Here is an 18,450-nt window from a genome sequence, read left to right as displayed (position 1 = left end):
AACTGTTACCGCGCTTTTTAAAAAAAAAAAAAAAATTGATCAGATCCGTTGAATTTTTACGGATATAAAACGAAAATTGGTTCTTATTTCTCTACTATGAAAGTGTTCTCACCGGATCCATAGCCCATATATATACACACACATTTTAAAGTTGTCACAACTCACAACCCTTGGCTACTATTCTAATTTTTGACATAAAAATTTAATTTTAACAATAAGTATCACACATAGGTGGCCAGAATATATATTATATACAGTAGTTATTTAGTGACAGTAAAATTAAACAAGTTTTACCCTGTCTTTACATCTGTAATTAATTCTTGGGATTTTTGTTCATGTGTCGCTCCTTGCAAATTATCAAATTCCGGGGAATCTTGAGGCGTTTCATCTATTGTAACAGCCTCCGGGGAATCTTCATTAACAGGCGTCACAATTCCGCGGTGGAGCAATTGTTGTTGCGGTGGTTGCTCCGCCGCCTCAGGAGATTTCGCCTTTGGTTTCTTGAAACCAGCTTTTTCCGAGAGCTCGTCGACGGATTTCGAGATCTTATCCACGCAATTAACAATGTCGATCAGTATAGACGTAACCGCAGCGCAAGGTATGATCTCGAAGAGCATCTCCGTCGTCGACAATGACGAGCTCCCAAACACGACCTCCAGATCATTAATGGCTGCTCGGGAGTTTCGTAGGTGGTCTTGGATCTCCGGCGACGGCTGCGCCATGGTTTTCATGGCTGAAGATATATCTCTCAGAGCTTGGCTAGATTCCGAGCACATTCTTGTGCATGGCCCTTGAATTTTGCTCTTGAAGCTTAATAATGTCTGCATTTTCCGATCATCGTCGGCGGCGGCGTTCAGGTAACCGCAGAGTGCTTGAAGATGGGAAGCACATTCCCTGGCAAGACCTCCAACTTTCAAGTATTGCTCCCATGGATGACCAAATTTGAACTCGCCATGACCAAATTCCCACCCTGCACAAGTTGCCTGCATATTCAATATAATAATTAGTATGTACCTATAGATATATAGGTCCTATACTGTGTAATAGGATTCATAATAAAACTCGCCATCCCTATTTGAAAGTATGTTCTGATAAATCTTGTCTTGTTACAAGATAAACCAGCATAGCAGGTTGCTTATAGCTAATTGGCTAACATTCTAATTTTATAGAGAATTCTACATAACAACTTGAAATCTTATAATTGTCAAATCAATTGTCACTGTTGGAAATTATGGAATTTCCGACCACCTAAAAGTGATCTTAAATCAAGTCAATAGCCTTGTTCCGACCACTTTTGGTATCTGGAAAAACCTTTGTTGCTATTTCCGACCACCACTTTTTGCTTTCAACTTATTTAAAATCACTTTCAGGTGGTCGGAAATTCCATAATTTCCAGCAGTGTGTCTATAGAAGTTACTCCTATTATATATATGTGTTTGCATTTCTTACCAAAGAATTTTCATAGGCTTTAGAATTGAATGCAGATTTATAGTCTTGTGGAAATAATGCTTTTGAACACCCACTGTCTTCACCTTCAGCTTCAGGAAGCCTAAAATATGCACTTCCAAAACCTGACAAGAAGTCAAACTAACCATAATAAATACACATACAAATTGGTGACTTGCTACTTAATTGAGTGGGCTTGGTGCTAACATGAATTAATCTGAGTATGATACTATGGGCTTGGTGCTAACATGAATTAATCTGAGTATGATACTATAGTGTTACGACATATTCAGGATACCTTGTAGTTTAATTAAAAAAAAATGGTGACTTGTATTCAAATTTGACTCCTAATAAGAGTGAGTTATTGGTTTTTTTTTACTTAAGTCAGTTAATTATGGACAGATTAGCTTGGCATGATTTATCAGTTCTTTTATAGTTTAGGATCACAAAGCTAGTTTTAATTTACTAAGTACCACACTCAGGTAGTGTTTAGGTAATTAACCTTCTAAGGACCTTCCAAGCTTTTCGATATTTAGAGCGATAAGGTTCTGAAGATCTTCTCCGGCCCATGCAGGGAATACAAATATGGAAATGAGTATACATGTGACGCCACCGATGGCCACCGTGGACAGCCGTCGATGAGCAAACTGTATAATCTGCTCCGTCCGGTAGCCGGAGACCGTTACCATACTGAAGGTGAGGATGAATATGACAACTCCATAGTCATACTTGGTCTTGATACCCGGAATAAATCTGGTAAATGTTAATATAGCACCTGCATGGAAACCAAATGGTCATTAATTAACAAAGTCAGACTTAGGTACTGACAATTAATGATCTATCTTAATAACTAACAAAGTTAGACTTTCTCAACCATTAGTTAATATAATATAAATTGTGAGATCAGACAGTACCTAGGACGAAAACAAGGATTCCAAGAACGACAGGCTCGCCTTTGTCGCCACAAAGGTCACCCAAATACTTAGCTCCAACACCCATGGCACCTGCTAAGAGAGTAGCAAAAGCCGTGTTCAGGCCTTTGGATAAGGTGGCACCTAAGACAAATTAAACCAAGAATTATAATATGTTTGTTTCCCAACCTTATAGGAATGAAGGTTGAAATTAAACAACAAATGAAACTGACCAACAGTGAATTCGAAGACGAAGACAACAGTCAAAAGAGCCCAGATTCCAGATTGCCCAAACCCTTCATAGAGAGGATCATAATAGTAAAACAAAGAGTTGAGTGTAAGAGCTACTCCCACTTTACCCGAATGCACGATTCTTCTCGGGTCGTCCCTCCCAATTTTCTCTGCATTCTTGGCCATCTCCACCACCTTATCCTTCATTTTCCCCAGAACAGATGATGAATCAATCCCCATTGATCAATGAACTTTTTTAAGCAATACAATGAATAACTCAGAGGAGATGATAGACTATATATGTATGTGTTGTAACACATGCATGCAAATGCAGCCTCACCAACTACATAATTTATAGTTTGCATAAGGGTGGTAGAGAGGTAATTTCACTAATTTGAACTTAAAAATATGATAATATATATCTATATATCTTAATTTCCAAGTGGCTGACAGGACCTAGTATAGGATTTCATTTAGTTAATTAATTACATATAATTAATGAAAAATAATGCAAATTGTGTCACTCAACATTTCTGATGATGCTACATAATCAATGTTGTCGTCCCATGGCAAACCTCATATGCAGCTTTTTCCTACTTCAGACAATAGGAAAGCCAAAATACTACAAGCTGTTACTAATATAATATTATTATTACTAATAAGAGGAAGGTGTGATTTAATAAGTTGTAAATATTATATAATGGTGGAAGTTAATTAAAAGATAACCCCAACCAATAATCAATAATGTGGTAATATGGATTAAGTTGTTTTGAGATATATGATTTTGGACTAATACAATATCATCTGTCCATTAAGATGATCAAAAGTGGAAGAAAAATGTGATGATATTATCGTAACTATTACGGTGTATGTAATTGGAATAATTTGATAGTGCATTTGCAGATACTTACTGTGCACTCGAGATCTATAATAGTGTACTCAAGTGTGTGCACTATTTGAACATCCTTAACAATGATACAAATTGGGATTTTCAGGCTTTTTGGATAATAAGGTGGAAGAAAGAGAGAGTATGAGAGATGAGAGATGAGAGATGAGAGAGGATATATTGCAAAAAGATAGTTTTGTTTGTGAGCTTTGCTTATTCCCAAACGGCAATTTTTTTTCTTTTTCTTCCACTCTCCCCTTCCATCTCTCATATTTGGCAATAAAAAAACACATATATTATATTGTGAATGCTCTTAGTTATGCATTATCAATCGTTTCTCAATGTATTATAAAAGCATTTCCATCTATAGTTTTTTCTTAATTTTTTGTTGGTCCAACATGAGGTGATGAAGGATAGATAAGAAGTAGAGAATGCATTTTATTTTACTGCAAGTTATTGATTTGTTGTGGGTCCTCAGGAGAGAGAAAAATAAGAGAAAATGGCGTTTAATTTCGTGCACATACAGGTCGGGTGCGTGTAGTGCAAATGCCAGCAGGCGCATTAAATGCTTTTTTTTTTTTTTCTTTTGCGTCATATCAGCTTTTTCCTCTTATTTTCCCCTCTTTTTTCATCTTTTCCTCCATCATCTCTCTACTACTTAACTTCTTAAATGTTATGCAAAAATCAAACTGATGTAGATGCTCTCATAATTTTACAAACAAAGTCACTATATGTTTCTTATTTTCTAGCTGTTTATCAATGCAAGGTAAATAGGTGTATTAAGATTAATTCGTAATTTTATATGAAAAAATGTTCTCATTTAAACATATATATAATAATAATAATGCATGCTCAATAATTTTAATAAAACTTTTAAATATATAAATTTTATTACCTAATTTCAAATTAAATTTTAAAAAATTAAATTGTAAATAATTTTAGTAAATCATAACTCATGTAAAATAGTACGGATAGTATAAAATTTATTTGCTTTGGATTGTTCGATGGAGTTGCAATGTGATTCTTTTGGCTAATCTTATTCTAGAACTAAATAAAATTTTGTAAAATTGATGTTGTTGAAATCAACAAATCCTTTAATAAATTAAAGTGTCACATTGATTGAATCCAATTTAAGATTTGACTATTTGAGGATAGTTTATTATTCTTTCAGAGCTCCATAATAACACATGTATTTTATCTCTTTTGAGATTTTACATTGTAATTGATTAATTCAACACCCAAATTTTGTCATAAGGTTGACATGGATGAGTTGGGTAATATTTGATGAATGACGGATCTATTACTCATATCAGATTAAAAAAAAAATATTGAAAATTTTAAGTTAATTAAGAATTTAAAGTCAAAGTTTAAGTCATAATTGAAGTACGGGGCAATGTGCGAATAACGTAACACACGTGGGGCACCCACCCCCAAACAATCTTGCGTCATCTAGCCTCCACTCTAGGTCTAAGTCTTTACCGCACTCCAAGCCCTAGGTTTATATTCCTCCCGAGTCCTATATTTAAACTCCTGCATCTATACCCCTTTCGGGTCTTAGGTTCGTGTTCCCTCCGAATCTTGAGTCTATACTGTATACCTCCCTCCAGTTGGTTCTAGTTTGTACTCCCTCTAGATCTTGAGTACGTTTAAACCCCCCCCCCCCCTCCCCCTCCCCCTCGATTAACAGGTTCTATCCATGCACTCTCTTTAATTTTTCAAACTTTAAATCATTAAACCTTACTCCTTAATTTAATCTGTAACCCCACCTTTGAATCTTAACCACATAATATTTACTCATTAATTAAATTCATACCATGCAATCTTTGCACATCATCCCCTAAACTTTAGACCTTCATTGAATCCATATTAGGATGGTCCTTTAGTTTCCTCACCCCCACTTTCTAGACCAATTGACTCCAGGATCTAGCCTAGGCCACAATTCTCCATTATATACCTTATTTTTAAGTTGAACTAAGCTATAAGTTATCAAAATATATTATGCGGGTCAAATAAAGCTTGCATCCCCATATATTCATGATTATTCAATACGGTGTATTTTTTTTTTTAATTATATAACTTTTAAGTGTATACATTTTTATATTTAATGGATATGCAAGACAAAATTGGCTTTTGAATGTACACCACAATTTAATATGTTAATTAAGTTGCATAGTGTCCTTGTGTTATATATGACTAAAATAGTTGACATCCCATATAGGCAAATAGGCAATGTACATCTAAAATAGTTGACATATATCTCCAGCCACATATTCACGACTGATTTTCAACTGTTATGTAGGTTGTACCTTTTTTTTTTTTTTTTTTTTTTTTTTTTTTTTTTATATAAGTGTACGTACACATTTGTATATTATATACTTTATACTTTATTGCCTTAAAAAGATTACCTTTACCTACACGCTATATACGTTAATAGGTTAATTGTTTTTCTTTTTGTTTTTTTGTTTTTTTTTTTTTTTTTTTTGTTTTTTTGGTTAAGGCAAATAGAGTTTTTATTAAATGTACTCTCAAATTCTACTTCCTTACTTTTACTTCATGACATGATAAATAAAGATCGGATGTTTTCATCATGTGATTCTCAGGAAATATGCCTATATCAAGAATTTGTGAGAAGGAGTACAAGTTGAGAGTAAAAAATAGAATACATTTAGCATTTTCCAGGCAAATATTACCTCTAATTTTACATCACGATAACATGGGTTTTGATGATTCAAGTAAAAAATAATAATAATAATAATAAAAAAACGTTAAATAGTTACACGTATATATGTTTGGTGTCTTCTAAATTCTCATGTTGCTCCCATTTTGTGCATTTATGACAAGAATATGAGCAAACTCTAAAAAACTATTGATTGCCATAACAAAAGATGTCAAAAACTAAAATTGCACATAACTAGAAGCGACATTGGTTTATCCTATTCCGGACCCTGGTCCTAAACGATGTATAAATTGTGTATTTTTAGTATTGAAATTGAAACGCTACCTGAGCTACGAGCTTATTTTAGGAACATTACCAAACAGAGCTTATAGCTTATTAGTAGCTTAAAATAAGTTATAAGCTCCTAAATAAGCTCTGTCAAACAGAGTCGTTATATGTATTTGCATTACTTGTTGTGATTGAACAATCGTAATATCGTGCACCAAGGAACACAACGCATTGTGCGCCCTGCACAAAACGATGTCGTTTTTTTTTATGTTAAGATTTTATGTGTATTATGTTAAGAGTTTATGTGTATTATGTTAAGAGTTCAATAAACCTTCCATGTATTATGTATTATGTTAGATTATGTGTATTATGTTATGAATTTATGTGTATTCTACTATACAATTCTATATATTCGAAATATGAGATTTTTTATTTAGAAATTAACGACAGAAACGGAAAACAAATTTTCTATAAAAAAAAAAAAAAAAACAAATACAAAATGATATCATTTTAGTTTGGGCGCACAATTTCCTTGTGCACGATATAATTTGCCATGATGGAATGAGTGGGCTTTTTCGTACCATGATATGTTGTGTAATACGTAGCCCATCTAATTTTTAAATGAAGGATGGGTAAATTTCACCCTAAGTTAAGCCCATCCCATGTTTAAACCCATTAACATCCTATTTTTCAATTAAGTGCAAATGTGCTATTTTCGTACTTGAAAGTTATGCGTTCAATTTCTATGAACGTTTTCTTGTTAGATATATTATACATAATCTTTTTAGTTTAATTTATCTACTTGTATGATTTGCATTTTGCAAGCTATTTCACAATATCAAGGTTTATCCAGTACACATACTCGGGTAGTGATAGCATATATATTTCCCTCATTAACCCCCAAAAAAAAAAAATGAATGTTTTTTTTTTTTTTTGAAAGGAGCCATCATGGCATTTATTCAAAAAAAGTGAATGTAAATATGTGATTTTTCAACATTGAAAAAATAGAAGAAAAGAAAAGAAAAAGTATACTTGTTTCTAGCAGTAGGGTGGGGGCTCGATCGACACAGAATTCATGTTCATAATGCACAGAATTCATGTCCATTATATCGTGTTTGTGTATCTGTATTATGAACATGAATTCTTCACATTATAATATAAATTATGTGTATTAGACTAGGGTCCACAATATAACGATTGCATAATTTGAGAAAATTAATTTTTCTACTTTTTTCCTGTATATGAATTATTTTCAAATAAAAATTCTCATAAGATTACTCATTAATGTTTACCAGATCCGAAAGTTTGATTTAGAAAGCAAAATATGAGAGTCTATATAGTTAAACTACTCAAGAGTCTGACCCAAATCTCCTATGTATTCAACGTTTTTCACTATACCAAAAACTAGCCCAAGAATCTCCTCCCATCTAAGACCGCATGTTAACCCATGATCTACTCTATTATTATGTCAAAAGCTATAATTAATAACAACGACATAATTTTATTTCATTATACATGAGTAATAATCGGTATCCGCCCAACAATATAAGCATATACGGAGTATATATTTGCATATACGGAGTATATATTTTCCACACGATTTAAATTAGAAACATGTTAAAAACAAGTCATAAATTAACTTAACTCTCATCCTCATGCAATTAGTGCTAAGATCTATATATCTACCTTCTTTTTCTTTTCTTTTTTTAAACCTTTCTAGAACTATATGAATCCATCTTTTACAACAATTCATTAGTCAAAGCACTGGAAGGGTAAATGTGCATCTTCAATCTGCACTGCAATTAAGAATCGAAATGAGAATGAAGAATTCATATTAGGAAAATAAATGTGTGAATTTAATCATTTGACCAATAACATTATGGTCAAGTATGGGCGGCAGTCCGCAGTTGGAACTTAGGAGGAAATGATGTTAGCATATTACACTTATAAGATGGGATGTTCATTAAAAAGTTAAGAACAATATCTTATTGTAGTACGTACTTTATAGTGGACTTTTTAAAAAAATGTACTGAACAAAAAAATCATTAATTTATGATTTTAATATGAAATAAATATGGTTAATGTGCAAATGGATGCAATAAAGGAGAGGGAAAATTTTGTCATCCTTGAAACACTTGAGAGCATAGTGTATAGACATGAATAATTCACAGATAATGAGTTAATTATTGACATATGATTGAGATAAAAAAAACATAGTATTTCCTATAATCTTTAATTAAGGATCACCGGATAATTAAGTATGACATTATATTAATGCAACATTTTTCTAATATATTATAATTATATATTAAGAATTAAGTGGTGTATAAGCCTAACTAAGCCTTTAGGTTAAGAGTTTGGTGAAAAAAAAAAAAAAAAAAAAAAAAAAAAAAACTTACTACTACGCTTAAAGAAAAAAAAAAGTTATTATAGTGTGAGCTGTTAGTTTATTGGTTTACCTATAGTGTGAGCTGTTAGTTTATACTAATTACGCTAAAAGTTATTATTAATACGGAGTAGTAAAGATGCGACTTTATTTCTTTATAATTTCATAGTAATCAACACTACATATTAATGACAAAATGTTAGATTCAATCTTTCAAGCTTTCGCCCATCACTAACTCTCAGCAGCAGTCCAAATTTTCAAAAAACGTTCACCATAATAGTATGACTGGAGGTTAGTAAGAAAGACTTACTACGCCTATATTATGAGCAAATTACATGTTAATTTGCTTAATTACAATCAAGGCCCGCAACCCTTTTACTCATTATTCATCCAAATTTTAAGGCTTATGAAAACTATTTTTATTTTTATCTACGCTAAAAATAAATAATTAACCATAAAATTCAAATAAAATTTGATTATGGCCAACATTAAATTGTTGCATATACTGATAATATACATATTGATAGACTAGTAGATCAAGTTAAAGGAAAATATGTCAAACATCTTGTACTCAGTTATCACCTCTGTAGCTCTCTCTGAAGAAATGTCACGGAATCAAATTTTGGTGGACAATGATGTTGAGCGTGTGATGGCAACTTGAATTGTACTAGCTTAGGTAGCCACCCAGTAGTACGTAATAAACTAGAACGTAGCACACATAAGATGGGTTAATAATTTGATATTATTAGCAGGCTTGACATATTTAACTAAAAAATTAGTCAAAAGTTAAATACTAGTTAAAATACAAAAGTTGTTAAGTTGGATTATTTGAGTTAGGAGGTCATGGATTCAATTCCTAGTAGGGATAGTATTGACTATTTGTGATTCACTAGGTTGAGAAAATATAGTTATGAACAGATACTATATTGTAACAGAGTCAGTAGTACTAAAAAAAAGTTAACTATCTATTAAAAAAGTTAATTGTGTTATCGGTTATGTAGAAGACATGTTTAACTAATAATGCATTGATATTAATATGTGATGATTTTAACTACTAACCACACAATGTATGTTATGTTAGTTCTATAATTAAAATTAATACAATATAATATATATATATATATATATATATATATATATATATATATATATATATATATATATATATAAAGTTGGTTTTTATCATTTTATAGATTTGGAACAAAGTAAAAATAAGAGACTTTGATGTGAATTTATGAAGTTAACGTATATAAAATACAAATGATTTGTCAATTATACATATATTTACGATTTACCTATTCTAGCACCGGTCTTTGATAAGAGATTTTGAGAATTTAGAATTAGTTTAGTTAAGTTGAAGTTTAACGTATTAATAAAAAAATAAAATAAAATTATAAAATAAGGAAAAAACAGGTCAAGTGGGACGACTAGTGGGGATGAGTGATGTTATATAGCATATTACACCTATTAAGATTGGAAGTTCCATATATAAGAACAAATGAACAATATCTTTATCATAGTACGAACTTTACAGTGGACTTTTTAAAAAAGTCAAAAGGTTAATGAACAAAAAGTCAAAAACAAATCATTAATTTTTTATTTAATATGAAACAAATATTGTTAGCGTTAGATTAGATTGATAGTTTATGTAAATGGGTTCGTTAACAAGTTGACATGATAACAATACGAATATGATAAGGTTGAGTAAATACGGACATGACTTATTAAGCAAAAATTAAACTTGTGGGAGACCGTTCATGGATCTTTATCCGTGAGAAGGGTCAGGTCGATATGAAATGTAATACTTATTACTAACAAAAATAAAATATTTATTACTTATATGAGAAAATGTAATACTTTTGAGAAAAAATGTAATACTTTTTATATTTTGATAAAAAAGTATTACATTTCCCTTTATAAGTGTAACATTACTTATAAGAGAAAATATAATACTTTTGATGAACATATTAATCTTTTTGGGAAGAATATATTTTAATGGGTTCTTAACATGCATGTCAACATGTTAATTACTTGAGACACGTTAAGGGTAAACATTAATAAGCGGTTATAGTTATTAATGTGGATTCAAAACTAATAGGGTATATGATACGATCCAACATCGGCTCCACAAGAGATTGTGGAGTGGTACTTAAGTTGGGGCTAAACCTCCACTCATGAACTAGCTTTTGTGGTGGAGTTAGGGTCTTGGCTTGAGTACCGTATCAATTGGTGCTTTCATTGAGAGGCCAGAGTTTGGAGTGAAAGCTATCCAGAGTGAAGCCCTCCACTCATCCAGTGCCGGCCTAGCGGAGGGGGCGGCCTGCGACCTAGAAAAGGGCTACCTGGTGCCGAGAAGAGTTTGGAGTGTGAACCATCTAGAGTAAGCCGCCACGGACGTCGGCATCTCACATAGGCTCCACAAGAGATTGTGGAGTGGTACTTAAGTTGGGGCTAAACCTCCACTCATGAGCTAACTTTTGTGGTGGAGTTAGGGTCTTGGCTTAAGGAGAAGCTAGCAATTCGATGAAGTCAAAGGGAAATGCATGGTTCCATATGGATCTGTTGACAACATCGGAGGACTAATAACGGTTTGGACAACAACGTTGGGCGTGTCATGCATGGCAACTTGAATTGAATCGTACTAGCTTAGGTAGCTATCCACTAGCAATAAACTAGCACGTAGGCTCCCACACCTTGGCTCTACAGGAATATAATTATGGAGGAGTTAAGTAGTTATAATGATTCATCGATCCTTTAGTTGAGAAAATTGATATCTGGTGAACACAAAGAACCACCTCACAAGAGGATAAAACTCCTATACTAAGAAAATAAATAAATAAAATAGAAGAGAAAAGCATACCACCCTAACGAGCTCAGAGATATATTCTTATAAAAACTTGAAAATACAACTACTAAACGCCTCTATCCAGGCTTGAACCTATTACCTCCCACTTATAAGAGCAACCGGATACCATGGACCACAAAATCCTTGGTATTGCTATTAATAATTTAATATTATTAGTGCATTTTTCGTATTTAAATGAAAATTTAGTCAAAAGTTAAAAATTAATTAAAATTTGAAAGTTGTTAAGCTAGGTGATTTGAATTAATTGTCTACTAGAAAAGTTAATTGTGTTTTCAGTTATGTTTAGTATGTAGACCACATGTTTAACTAATAAAGGCTCGCTTGCTATTATTAATATTCTTCCCATCAATCCGACAGAGCATTTGGGAAGATGTAAATCATGATAACTCAGTTAAATACTGAAGCTAAATCTTTACTTACTGCTCACAAAGAGCCCAGACCCTTCACTTTGAGAGACTTGCTATTATTAATATATATATATATATATATATATATATATATATATATATATATATATATATATATATATATATATATATAGAGTTGCACTCGGGTGCGAATGGCTTGCCTAGGCGCGAAATAAGAATGGATTCTGTTCGTCCACGTGTCCAGATCTAATGGATGAGAAACACTGATTTTTTTAAAAAACGCGGTGGCATTTTTGTAAATAATTGAACATCGAAGTGCAAGTAAAATGTATTACAAGTGCATGTAAAATGTATTATAGGTGCAAGTAAAAATTTACACTGAGCATCAATACTTAGTTGCACTTATAGTTCTAAGTAGTTGCACCTATAGTTCTAAGTAGTTGCACACATAGGTATAAGTAGTTGCATCTAGGTGTATGAATGTTTGCGAGTGGTTTTCAGGAGTATTACTACCCGCTGAACTCAGATCAATGAATGTTAACAAGACAAAATTACATGCACTTATAGGTGAAAGTAGGTGCACATATAGTTATAAGTAGTTGCACCTATAGTTATAAATAGTTGCACATATAGTTATAAGCACACCCAGGTGCATGAATGGTTGCGGAAAGTAAATGCCAACAAGGCAAAATTACATGCACTTATAGGTGAAAATAGGTGCACTTATAAGAGATTTTACTTGCACTTCGATGTTCAATTATTTACGAAAATGCCACCGCATTTTTTTTTTTAAGTTATTAGATCTGGACACGTGTCACGCGCTGATTCGTTCACATTTCCTTCCTGGGCACTTATTCGCACCTGAGTGCGTCCCTATATATATATATATATATATATATATATATATATATATATATATATATATATATATATATATATATATATATATATATATATATATGTGTGTGTGTGTTTGTGTGTGTGTGTGTGCGCGCGCGAGAGGATGATTTTATACTAATCACTCATTGCATGTTAATTTTATACTTAAAAAGTAATACGCTATAAATATATATTTCTAAATGCTTTTTTTTCTAAATTATGTATAAATATTAATTATATGTTAGCAAATTACATACTCATTGAAAGACCAGGACTATGTGGTCTAATGGTATCCGGGTGGGACTTCCATTTGGAAGGTTGTAAGTTCGAGCCTCAGTGGAGGCGTTATTGGCTCTTTGTGTTTCAGTAGGTTAAGAAAGTATATGAACAGATACTACAATCTAATAGAGCTAGTAGCATTCAAAAAAAAAAAAAAAAAAACATACTCATTGAAAGAACTATGATTAATTCTTGGGATTTTTTTTTAATTTTTTTTTCTGTCTCCTATCGGTGGTGCTAACTGCTAACAAAGTGTCAAATTATTCCGACGAATCTTGATTCGTGTAATCTATTGTAATAGCCACCACTTCAACCTTGTTCTCTTCATTAACGGGTGTCACAGTTCCGCGGTGGAGCAACTGTTGCGGCGGCGGCGGGGAAGATTTCACCTTTGGTTTCTTGAAACCCGCTTTTTCCGACAGCTCGTCGACGGATTTCGAGATCTTATCGACGCAGTCGACGATGTCGATCAGTATAGACGTAACCGCAGCACACGGTATGATGTCGAAGAGCTGCTCCGTCGGCAACGACGAGCTTCGGAACAGGACTTCGAGATCAGCAATGGCGGCTCTGGAGTTTCGCAGGTGGTTTTGGATTGCCGGCGACGGATGCGTCATGGTTTTCATGGCTAATGATATAACTTTCAAAGCCTGGCTCGATTCCAAGCACATTCTTGTGCATGGCTCTTCAATCTTGCTCTTAAAACTTAACAATGTCGCCTGATCATTATTGTCTGTGTTTAAGTAGCTGCAGAGAGCTTGAAGATGGGAAGCACATTCCCTGGAAAGACCTCCAACTTTCAAGTATTGCTCCCATGGATGACGAAACTTGAACTCGCCATGACCAAATTCCCACCATGCAAAAAGTGCCTGCATGCATATTTAATACTCGTATTAATTAATTAAACAGGGTGGTACATTTTTATAATTACGATTGTGCATTTTATGATCGATTTCTCACCAAAGAATCTTCAGAGGCTTTAGAATTGAATGCAGATTTATAGTCTTGAGGAAATGCCGTCATTCCATTGCCATCTCCTTCACTTTCAAGAACCCTAAAATAAGCACTTCCAAAGCCTGAGAAGTCAGACCACAAATCAGACACAATATATTATGATATTAAATAAACATAAAATTGAAGATTTTAATTAGCATATATATATATATATATATATATATATATATATATATGTTTAGGTAATTAACCTTCTAAGGATTTTCCAAGCTTTTCAATATTTGTAGCAATGAGGTTCTGAAGATCTTCTCCGGCCCATACAGGGCATACAAGCACGGAAATGAGTATGCATGTTACGCCTCCGATGGCCACCATTGACAGCCGTTGATGTGCATACTGTATAATCTGCTCCGTCCGGTAGCCGGAGACCGTTACCAGACTGAAGGTGAGGATGAATATCATCACTCCATAGTCATACTTTCTCTTGATACCAGGAATAAATCTTATGAATGTTGATGTGGCAGCTGCATATATGCATGTAAAGTTGAATATATTAATCATATTACTCTTCTATTGGGTACAATTATACACCATATAACCTAGTTCAAGTTGTACATGGGTCAAATCGGTAACATAGTAATCACAAGGTTACAAAATCGACTTCTAACGGGAGCAGGTCAGCCTTCTTAGTTTGAACCTGTCAATCTAAGGTTATTTATCATCTTAATTATGATCTTTTAATGACTATGATAACAGAATAGGACATACTATACCTAGTATACTCGAATATGCACACATTCAAATAATAAGTGCGGGTTTCCTCATTACCCGACAAAAACATTATCATATGTCAGTCAATTGTCTTCCCATCTTTATTGTACTACTAGTGGTGTCAAACTTCAAAAATGAACAACTAATTAAACTCCTAGGATGAAACAAAATAGTCAGGCTGTACCTAGGATGAAAACAAGTAAACCAAGAACCACAGGCTCGGCTTTGTCGCCAGAAAGGTCAGCCAAATACTTAGCTCCAACACCCATAGCACCTGCTAAGAGTGTAGCAAAGCTCCTGTTCAAGGATTTGGATAATGTGGCACCTAAAAACATACAAAGAAAAACCAATTCAAGAATCATATTTCTGAAGCTAAAAACAAAACAGGCCAACAGGTAGTGGCTGCAGATTTCTCTTATACGATAACTAAACTCACCAACAGTGAATTCGAAGACGAGGATGACAGTCAAAAGAGCCCAGATTCCAGATTGTCCAAAATCATCATAAAGTGGATTGTAATAGTAGAGCAAAGAGTTGAGGGTAAGAGCTATTCCCACTTTAGCACAATGCATGATTCTTCTGGGATCGTCCTTCCCAATTTTCTTTACATTCTTGGCCATCTCCACTACCTTATCTTTCATTTTGCTCAGAAGAGATGGTGATGAGTCAATCCCCATTGATCAATGAACAATATTAAGCAATGTAATGAACCTGATCAGATCAGAGGAGATACTGGGACTGTATTAACACATGCATGCAGATTTATAGCATGCAGAAGGGTGGCAGAGCTGTAATTTGTTCAGTTTTTAATTTTATTTTACTTTGAAAATCATGTAATTAGTAAATATCTTCCCAAGTGGCCCGTCTGGCAGACTGGACCGTGGATTTCATTTAATTACATTTAATGATGATTGATGAGAACAATACAAATTATCGGATGACCCAAATAACACTGTACTGTTAACGTTGTTTCGTGGTAAGCCACATATTCTTTTTTCTACGAACATCTCTCGTCAGACAATAGAAAACCCTATGCCGGCCGCAAGCTAGCTATTAATAATATAATTAATATATTATTTTTACTAGAAAATGATTTTTGTATTTAGGTAGTCATTATAAATTTGATTCTATCATTACATTCTCAATTAATCATTTTTTATCAACCAAGACTATGTGGTTTAATGGTACTTAAGTTGGACTTCCATTTGAAAGGTTGTGAGTTTGCCTCTTAGTAGAGGCGTTATTGGTTTTTTATGTTTCAGTAGATTGAGAAAGTATATGAACAGATACTACATTGTAACAGAGCCAACTTAATATACACAAGAAATATGTCTAATTTGAACATAATTCTCGTACTGTCGCCGAAGTTACAATATTCTCTTCTAATATGATTTACGTTCAAATATTTTCTGTTTCAAGCTCTGACATGTTTGGACCTTTTTGGTCTTGTCCCAGCTTCATTTGGCTGTTGTGGTTCATGTGTGCTTTAATTTGGGATATTTCTTGTGCAATAATTTCATTTGGTTCCCCTTTTATATATATGAAAAATACGGAGTACCATTTAGCTAGCAATTAATTTTTAACCTTTTTTTTTTGGTTCATCAACGCAAATTTTTTATAATAAATTTATCAAGCGCTCTTTTTTTTTTTTTTTTTTTTTTTATTGAGTTAGTTGCTCATCAATTTTTTTTATTGCTCTTTTTACCTTCTCAAACCCATTTAAATATCTTCCAAAAACATAATAATTATAAGGTACAAAAATAATTAGGCATGTTTAGTTCATCCAATTTCACCTATATGCCAAAACAACATGCCCTATTGCTTTAAACAAAAAACCAAAAAAAAAAAAAACAAAAAACAAAAAACAAAAAACAAAAAACAAAAAAAAAAAAAAACAAAAACAAAACAAAACCAAAAAAAAAACAAAAAACAAAAAAAAAAACAAATAAATAATGTATTAATATGCATTTAAAATGACAACATTTTTTTTTTCACCTTTTAGCCTTTTTCTTGCTATCTAGGTCACATGCACGCACATATATATGTAGGGTTAAATTCAAGTTCAAGTGAGAATAACACTTCATCTAATTAAGTTAATTAAAGATTGAAAATTAAAGAAAAAATAAGAAAAATATAATGATATTTTCTTAATTAGGTACATCTGAAAATTAATTGCTCATTCGTGAATAACTAATAGTGCACACACTTAAATATATTATTATAAATTTTGAGTACACTATCAAATCAATTATACATAGATACATTATCAATAAAATGCATTGTCATAAAAAAAATGTCACTACATTTTTTACATTATTTTACCGTCATTGATCAATCTAGATGTATTGATTATAATAATTTGCACTTTTGCCATTGTGTATTGTTCTCATATGATCTTTTGTGTGTGTATGATGTCATAGTGCATACATATAACATATTAATTTGGAAAAATAAAAATAAAAAAATTGGCCGAAGTTCTATCTAGGAGCACATGCTCAGGACCAGCCATAGTATATATCGACATGTTTTATAACTAGTATGTATATATAATTATATATATATATATATATATATATATATATATATATATATATATATATAATGAAACTAAAAGGTAGACTTATGAGTAAGCACTAGGGAAACTAAAAGGTAGACTTATGAGTAAGCACTAGGGTTGTAAAAATCACACATATACGTCGATTAATCGCCTAGGCGTCAGTCGACCGCCTAGCATATTACCATAATCAATGGTCTAGCTAGGTGGCCGACCGTCTAGGTCGCCTAATTAGTCGATTAGCTATTGTTTCATTTTTATTTTTTTAATGGGTTATTTTAGTATTAACTATCAAAGAATTAAATAGTTTATTATAATTATCAAGTCTTTAAAATCTAAAAAATAAAATTTAAAAAAAATGTTAAAAAATGTTGGGTAATATGGTTGAAAAATCCCAAAAATAATAATCCTACGAAAAGATTAATATCATATGGGAAAACAGAAAATCTGGGAAGGAAAAGGTTGAGTGTTTGGGTATAGGTTTAGCACGAGTTCGAACACAAAGTTCTTTTCCTTAAAACCTTATTTACTACCTCCCGCAAGTGCTAGGAGCGTTGTAGCCTAGGTTTCCCAGGATAAAACGTGCTACGATTCCTTGTTTAAGCACCTAAACAAGGAGCCTGGCAAACAAAGCAAAGCAAGAACACTGCTGGGTAAAGAAGAGAGTAGAAGCAGAAGTTTTGAAGCTGAAAATTGTATTGGAATTCCTTCGTTTCTCACTGTATAAAAAAGCTTTTGCCCAACCTCTCTTTATATAGGGCTGTTGGAAGGGATAGCATTCAACATGGCCTTTAATTGGTATTAAACCAATTGTGTAACACCTGTAACAGTCACCCACTAAGTAGGATTAAACTCATAATTTAAAATTGGAATTAAAACAGTATTAATTAATTCTGTAACAGATGAGTTTAATGTACAACTGGCTGAACTTTCGGGTTTCAGACCGTTGGGGTGCAGGTTCACACGAGAGCGCAC

General features: G+C 32.8%; 1 protein-coding gene across 5 annotated transcripts; it reads right to left on the bottom strand.

The window, feature by feature from the left end:
* Positions 1-269: 269 nt before the first annotated feature.
* Positions 270-15,625, bottom strand: LOC109182067 (aluminum-activated malate transporter 8-like). 5 transcript variants are annotated; one of them, XM_019332098.1, is made up of 5 exons: positions 15,358-15,625; positions 15,106-15,246; positions 14,402-14,674; positions 14,157-14,272; positions 270-983 (listed from the first exon to the last, which is right to left on the bottom strand). In XM_019332098.1, exons 1-5 carry the CDS (start codon positions 15,596-15,598, stop codon positions 291-293), a joined length of 1,464 nt encoding a protein of 487 aa, XP_019187643.1. In that variant the 5' UTR covers positions 15,599-15,625; the 3' UTR covers positions 270-290. The 5 variants fall into 5 exon arrangements, with proteins under 5 accessions (XP_019187643.1, XP_019187638.1, XP_019187639.1 ...); XM_019332093.1 differs by lacking the exon at positions 14,157-14,272 and adding an exon at positions 1,450-1,571; XM_019332094.1 differs by lacking the exons at positions 14,157-14,272; positions 14,402-14,674 and adding exons at positions 1,450-1,571; positions 1,949-2,221.
* Positions 15,626-18,450: the final 2,825 nt, after the last annotated feature.

Source organism: Ipomoea nil, unplaced genomic scaffold, assembly GCF_001879475.1.
Source record: "Ipomoea nil cultivar Tokyo-kokei standard unplaced genomic scaffold, Asagao_1.1 scaffold1043, whole genome shotgun sequence".
Lineage (NCBI taxonomy): Eukaryota > Viridiplantae > Streptophyta > Magnoliopsida > Solanales > Convolvulaceae > Ipomoea > Ipomoea nil.
Note: the sequence above shows the minus strand (reverse complement) of the source record. Positions and strands in the feature narration are given on the sequence as shown.